This window comes from Limulus polyphemus, unplaced genomic scaffold (assembly GCF_000517525.1).
Source record: "Limulus polyphemus unplaced genomic scaffold, Limulus_polyphemus-2.1.2 Scaffold2163, whole genome shotgun sequence".
NCBI lineage: Eukaryota > Metazoa > Arthropoda > Merostomata > Xiphosura > Limulidae > Limulus > Limulus polyphemus.
Window position 1 is genome coordinate 163,644 of NW_013667773.1, and position 8,115 is coordinate 171,758.

The 8,115-nt window shown below is 31.6% G+C and overlaps 1 protein-coding gene across 1 annotated transcript in view; it reads right to left on the reverse strand.

Moving 5' to 3' along the window:
- Positions 1-6,580: 6,580 nt before the first annotated feature.
- Positions 6,581-8,115, reverse strand: part of LOC106466134 (MIF4G domain-containing protein-like) — a 30,807-nt gene continuing 29,272 nt past the window's right edge. Inside the window, exon 7 of the mRNA XM_013926373.2 lies at positions 6,581-7,296. Coding sequence (XP_013781827.1) covers positions 7,063-7,296 — 234 coding nt within the window. The 3' untranslated portion in view covers positions 6,581-7,062. The remainder of the gene's footprint in view (positions 7,297-8,115) is intronic.

Below are 8,115 nucleotides of genomic sequence, written 5' to 3' on the forward strand. Positions count from 1 at the left end.
GAAAATTCAAAACAAACAAACAAACAAAACAATCTTGTCTGTCGAAAGCGGGATTCTCAAATTCCGCGAAATTTGCCGCTGATTTATTCCACCATCTGCTTGACCAATTATCCTTCCTCTAACAAAATCTGACAATTCGAGAGAACTTTGAGATAATTAGATAATTAGTGTGCGGACCATCTTCATTTATATAGTGCTCTGTGAACACAAATTAGTTAGCATAAATCAGTTAAATGACGAAAAATTAGGTGTCTATTACTTGTGACCACTCAGTGTATATAGTTTCATAGTCTCTGGATAAAAAGGTTCAAAGAGTTGAGCTGTATAAAGAAATCTATATAAGGTCCTACTGTTAGAAAGCAGACTGTGAAATGTATTAAAAATCCTGGTTTAGAAAATTTATTACCTCGCAATGTTAACAGAACTAGTGTTGTAAGGCCTATTACCCTGTAAGATACAGTATCCAACTCCCAACAACTCTCCCCCCCCCCTCAGTGGCACAGCGGTATGTCTGCGGACTTACAACGCTATAAACCGGGTTTCGATACCCGTGGTGGGCAGAGCACAGATAGCCCTTGTGTAGCTTTGTGCATAATTAAAAACAAACAAATCCCAATAACTCATACACTATTGTTAGTTACAAAATATTTGTGTTTGAAAAGTTCAATTTCAGCTTCTTTTGTCCTGATGTATTATGTTATGGTGGAGATTAGTTTTTGTTGAAAAGTTCAGTTCTGATACAACTAAAACAGTTCATACGATGATAAAACCGGTCACCTAGGTGTTATATCAAAATGTGTATGTTGGAAGTTTTATCGTTTTTATAACCACCAGTATTAACTACAGTTTATCATATAAAATCCTATAGTAGGGTTTTCTTTGAGCTTTTAATCCATGAAACGTTCAGGGATTTTAAAGAGTGACCTGATAGCCACATGTTTTGGGGCAAGTCGGTTATAATCCTATACATGCGTATGGTTTCTGAGTAGCTTTAGTATTTAGAATATTTAGTTTTACATATGTCTTTGAATTAGCAAAACCAGTTATTTCGCGGTTATAAAATAACAAGAATCACTTTTTTGGTATTTTGTTGTCATGCAGCTCACCTGAGATGCACAAACATTCAAAGTATCTTGAATTGAACGGTTGACTACTTCAAGATGTATGAAAGTCTTTGAATAACAGACTCTGGTAGGGGATCTATCATTTTCGAGTACTATCAGAGTCTCTGAATTAAAAATACCCATCCACTTAGTTGTGTTTTAGAATTAAGTGTTAGAAGGCTCGTTATCATGAGATGTACAACAGCTCTAGTTTGAGAAGGCTTTGCCTTAACAGTTTTACTATCCTAGACTATATCGCAACATTTTAATTAAAACTTTCATTACCTCTTATCGCATCATTACTCTGATACGTATAACAGTCCTAGTGTTAGAAGGCCCACTACCCTGACATGTATAAAAGCCTTATTATTAGTAGGTCCAATGAGAGATGTAACAGTCCTAATACATATGACTCCGAGATATATAACAGTCCTAGTATTAGGAATCCCTTTGCCCTGAAATGTATAACATCCCCTATGTTAGAAGACTCGTTACCTTGCGAATTGCATGCCGTTGTGTGTTGGGAGATGTACGATTGTCATAATGATCACTATTAACTAGTGATATACAATTGTATAAAGCTGTCTCTATAACAGCATTAGTTTTGTAAGGCTTATTACCCTGAGATATATAACACCTCTTTGCATTAGAAGGTCAGTTACTCTGAAATGTATAACAGCCTTAACGTTACAAGACCCATTAATTTGATATGTATAAATGTTTTAGCATTAAAAGGCCCCTCATTAACTTTAAATGTATAAAAGTCCTAATATTAGATAGTCCCTATCTTGCGTTGAAATATCAGTTTTAAAGTTTATTACCCTGAGCTGTATAGCGGTCCTTGTGGCGGATTTTCCTTTACTCTGAGTTGTATTATAATCTGTTTTTGGAACATCCATTAACTTATAGTTGATTAATAGCCCTTGTATTAAAAAGTCCATTTCCTGTGATTTTAAATTCTCCGTACTAGAAGTTTCATTACCCCGATGTGTATCCTTAAATTATAGATCGATTACTACTGGACTAACACTCAAACTTTGAACAATCGGGAGTTGCATCACAGTCTTTGTTTTAGGTGGTCCAGTAACCTTAGTTGAATAAAAATCATCGTGATAGATGTGACATAAGCTCCAAGTTTGATTAAAGTGTCTGGATTGAAAGGTTTATTTTCGTGAGCTATATGAAAGTCTCTGTATTACAAGTTACATTATCACTCCTTGTATACTGTAATTTAAAGATACATTACCCGATACAAAATATCCATTGCTTTCGAGTAGTATCAAAGTCTCTAAAAAAATCCACTTAGTTTAGCTGTGTTATAGTCATTGTGTTAAAATGTGCTCTAGAGTTGTAGTACGGTCATTGTAACCAAGTTTCACTACCTTGAATACTTTGCGTTAGTAATGTCCTTTCCCCGTGTTTTATTAAAGCTTTTCTTACAAAGATTTAGTTTTATTCTAGTTTCTATTTTAGAATATTCCTTAGCCTAAAGTCCTTTTTTTTAAATTATAATTTCGTGTAGTTGTCTCAGTCTCTGCTTTAGAAAATCATCGAGTTGGAGAGTTTATTAACCTATAGATCTGTTAAATACTTTGTATTAAAAGCCCCATTATTTCGGTTAAACTTTCAAGCATCCTAAAGTTGAAATACAGATCCATTACTTTGAGATTTATCAAAGTATCCTGGAGGGTTATTAACCTTGATATAAATTTAATTGTTGTATTCGAGCCTTCATGTTAGAAAAGTGGGAATAGTCTTTTCGTTAAAAGGTCCATCACCACCAGTCGTTTGATTTGTTTTTGAATTTCGCGCAAAGCTACACGAGGGCTATCTGCGCTAGCCGTCCCTAATTTAGCAGTGTAAGACTAGAGGGAAGGCAGCTAGTCATCACCACCCACCGCCAACTCTCGGGCTAATCTTTTACCAACGAATAGTGGGACTGATCGTGACATTATAACGTCCCACGGCTGAAAGGACGAGAATGTTTGGTGTGACGGGGGTTCGAACTCGCGACCCTAATATTGTGAGTCGAGCGCCCTAACCACCTGGCCATGCCGGGTCACTACGAGTCATATCAGTCTTTGTATTAGAAAGACCATTACTTTAACGTTGTATCATGACTTTGTAATACAAAGACCATAACCTTAGTACTCGCAATTATCGTGTACTACTTTCCAGGTTTAATTTTTTTTTTTAGATTTACATTCAAAATCTGATTATTTTACTTTAATTTAGACGTAATTAATAATTGCAAATGCGAATCATACCTAAACAATAAAAACTGTATTATAAATTGGCTATCTGTTCTATTACTTGAATTACTTCCATTACATTCTATTCCATCCAATGGTTTCGAAGACATTTTCTTGCAGTGCCGATTCTGTCATTATGCCAGCTTTGATTTCTATTCATGGTTTTCTTATTAACGTAGATGAAATTTGAAACAGTTATTTTATTATACATATCAGTTAAATCATGAAATGTGTGAACAGATCATGGTACAGAATGTACTTGGTACATACTGAATATGAACAAATTACACAGCCCTGCGAAGTTAAACTTCATAAAAGCTGTTTTGGTTTTAATAACGGATTTTCCATAATTCAGCTACGCAATTTCGAAAATAATATTCATTTTTTTCTATCACGTAATGATTTTTTACAAATCGGGAAGAAAAAAAAAACTCTTACTTAGATCAAATTATTATTTCGTTTACCATAATGAACATTTTTATTATTATATTTATTAACAAACCGAAGAATAGGAAAGAACATTGATGTCAAACGAATATGCATCCTCATTCATCCCGATTTTTTTGTGAAATCTACGTCTTTTAGTTTCAAAACTACGTGATGTGGTCTTTCTTTTATGTATTGCGTTCTGACGTTTTGTGAAAAATCAGTACGTGGATACCATTTTGGGTTTCAACGTACGTGAACTACTGTATAACATGTAAAAATTTCAAGACAATAAAACCAACACAGGCTTGTGTTATATGTAAACTGTATTTGCATTTGTTTTTTTAAATTTTAATTACAGTCTTTCATTAATATTCATATTGGTATATGCTCCTGTTTATCGTGAACAAAGTTTCAGTTTTATCCAAAATGCTGTATGAAAGAAAGAGAAAATCATAAAGTATCACACAAGAACTTGCAAAGCAATGACAATTACAAAAGAATAACGACTAAAAATTCCACAGAATAAGGTAGCTTCAAACAAATATTAAAAACTTTATACATTTTAATTTCCTACAAGTTTAATAAACCTTGCTTTGATACAAATCAAACTATTACATTTTTGGTTTTATACATAACGACAAAACAGAGTTTGTTTCTTTTACATATTATTTCGTTCGATGAATATTTGATTATCTAAAACGAAACAATGAAATGAACAAAGCAATATCTTGCATGAAACTCTCAATACATTTAAATGGTTGTTATGATTCTTTTCAAAAATTAGTAAGTAAATTTAAAAAAAAAATTGTTCAAACATTTTATTGTTGATCTATAAGTGAAATATTAAATAAGTTTTATTGTATGTTATAATTACATATGCGCAACTTATAATCTAATTATAGCTTCTTAAGTTATTTTTATATTATCATCTTTAGTTTTAAGACACTTGAATAACAAGTGTGTATATATCTACATTTTTTTTCACCACAAAGTATTTTAATTTATAACTAACACGTACACCAATGATACCCTAGTTTGTAACTTAGAAATGAAATAAAGTTTATAAAATATTAAAACAATGACAAATCACATGACTGCCGAGCAACTTTTGAAGCCAAGATATTAAAACTACATACATCTACATCTATCGCAAAGAATGAGCATTAGTTCTCCAAGTTGCAGTTAAGCTTCCGATTTCAGTTACCATACTTTTGCCACAATTAATCTTTAATATGATATTTAAGCATATTGTTTTCTGTCATTAATTATGTTCACATTGATTTATATTATTGTCTTATTCTATATTTGAATTTTTATATAAAATATAATTTACTATCTTATGTCAGTACTAAACTCCTATATAAAATTTAAGTCACTATTGTAATCCACTATATTTTTGTACTGTATTATTAAATTGTTTAACTTCTAGACTAAACCTTAATTATTACACAATATCAATGCTAAATGTCTATATTAGTTTTAAATTATTACTTTTTGTTATTATTAAATTTCCCTATTGGACTTAAGGTATAGTCTGTGCCTTTGTTAAAGTTTTACATGAGATATATATGTTTAATTTTTAAAGTTAAAGAGTTGACTTTAACATGAAAGTGAAATATAAAGGCCAATAAGGCGAAATTGAAGTATTTTACAGGAGCTGAAGCCTACAGTGAATGACCCACGATTCTCTACAGTGATTATGGATAGGCAGTATATCCATCCGCATCTCGCGATGGCTTGGTTTTTATTCAGGATAAATACACAATTTTCAGTAAATGTGTCCACATTTCCTATTGGCTAACGTTTCTTCAAAGTGAATTAAATTAATTAGTGTCTTTATAAACCCTAAATATGGAGGTTTTCTGCAGAAATAATAAATATCAATTACTTTAAAGTAAATAGGCATTGTCCAAAGAGAAAGCAATATTTTATATATGGGATAAAGTGTAAACTTTGAAATAAAGAGTTTTAGGTCTTTTACAAAGTAGTTTTGTAGTGAAACAACATATATATGCTAAGTAATGGCAAGCAGAACTATATATTGTTCACTAATCTAGAATGAGATTATGTTTAAATATTCAGAGATATATGTTTTAATGTAGAAAAATTTCGAAAGTGAATTAAAGTACGATTTTGTTTCCATACAAACACAACAATGTCAAAATCACAAACTTATAGGTGTCAAAACATAAAAAACAACATATTATAGCTTTAATAAAATATTAGAAAATAATTAAATAGACCTAATTAAGTGGTCTTACATTTCGACAGGAAATCGCTTTGGACATTTTTACAAAAAACGATTTTTATTTTTCGGTCAAGGACTTCAAAGTGCTCTGCACAGTACCTAATTAACAGTAATTAAATGTTTGGCGTTATTATAGATGATCCACAAGGACGTTTGAAAGTATAGGGAATGAAATAGTAAGAAGGGGGCTGAAGGTTGTACTTTTGGCACCATCCATTTTAGCATTTTCCACCTGAGTGAAAGCAAATTCGTGATAACATGACGAGTAAGAAATATTCATATTATGTTCAAAGAGATCTAAAAATACCAATTTTAGCTCACACTGACAGTTCCTTTAAATATAAAATTAAAGTTATTTTTAATTATTTGAAAAGATAAAATACTTAAAATCATATACCTTAAATAAATAAAGATTCTATTTTATACGTTTTTATATGAGCTATTTAATGTTTTTTTCTGAAAATCTAGAAGTATAAAAGCAAAGTATAAATCAACAAGTAAATATTTCTTTCTTGTTAGTCTGACTTCATTATTTTTTCAAACAGGCACATAAATTTCATATACTTAAAATACTTTTAGGAAATAAATACATATATATATATATATATATATTAAATATAGACTAGCAAGCAAAACAATATCTACCAGACAGAAGTAATTTTTATCTTACATCATGTTTTCGCCACCAAATGATGTAAAGTTTTGATGGAAAAGTTAGAAGAAAAAAACCAGTTGAAATTGTTTTTAAACAAATACTTTTCACTTTCTTTAAACCACATTGTTTCACCTTTGTATCCAACGTTATACTAAATATCTCGAAAAATGTTTAGTTGCGTTTGCTACATGCTGAGCAAATCAGGTGATCAATCGATGATCATTTTATTCTCATGTCAACAAACGATAGATATTCGGTAATACCTGAATAGTGATACCTTTCAAGATTATGAACGATATTGTATTATTTTTTACGATTGCTTTTTAACCTTGTTTGGTTAAATCACTAAATTTAATTAAATCTAGTACTAAGGTGTCATTTCCGTTCCATGCTTGTGTATGGAAAGTAATACATGGACTGCGGCAAATCCAGTTGCCACTGGCTGGCATGCAGCTCCACAAGTTCCAAAAGAGTTTTTCGTATCTGGGAGGAAATGGACGGATTGATAAATGCGTCCCGCATTAAACTAACCAACTGACGCATTCGCTGGGGAGAGTCAAGTTGCAATTGGCGGCCAACAGAGGTCAGCACAGAGCGGAGACACTCGATCTGTATTAACAATACGGTAAAATTATTGGAAGTTAACAGATGACATACACACATAACTTGATAACGATTACCCAATTTTCCATTATCAAAAGAATACTAACAAATATGAAGCGATTTTAGGAGCATTCTAAGAACTAGTATAAAACGAAAACATTAACAACAACAACAAAAAGAAGTCTATCAGTTCGTAATTCTGGACGGCTGTGTGCAGACAGCCCTTTGTGTAGAGTTGCGGTAAATATTTTGAAATAGAATAAAATATATTTATACAGTCAGTTGTTAATTCAGTTTAGCAGGTGTAGTGCCACAATTAAAATGTGATATCGAACATTTTCGTATGATATTCTGATAGGCAAGTATCGCGGCTTAATTCTTATCATAACTTAGTGAATAGTGAACTATTCGAAAGCGCTCGAGTTTTGGGTCTCGTTTAAAAACAAATACGTTCTTCATATAGGTGTGTTCCTGTACTTCAAAATTTTAGTAAAAACTGCCTCTATTTAAGGATGAACGATTGTTTTGTTTAAAATGTAAAAATATTAGGTCGTCAAGAAATTAATGTCGCTTTTTAAAAAACCCGAACAAATTATTTATCAAAACAAAACATTTATTAAATGAGATAGTCTTCATTCTTATCGATGGTGCTTTTCCGTCTTACATTAAAGAAATAACTTGGCTTTGAAGCAAAACACATGTCGATGTCTTCTTTAACACCTTCTAAATTTGTATACGTTTTCCCATTAAGATGATGTTGCAGCGAATGAAAAAAAAGATGGTTATCTGAGGTTGTCATATCTGGAGAATATGGTGGGTGGGGGG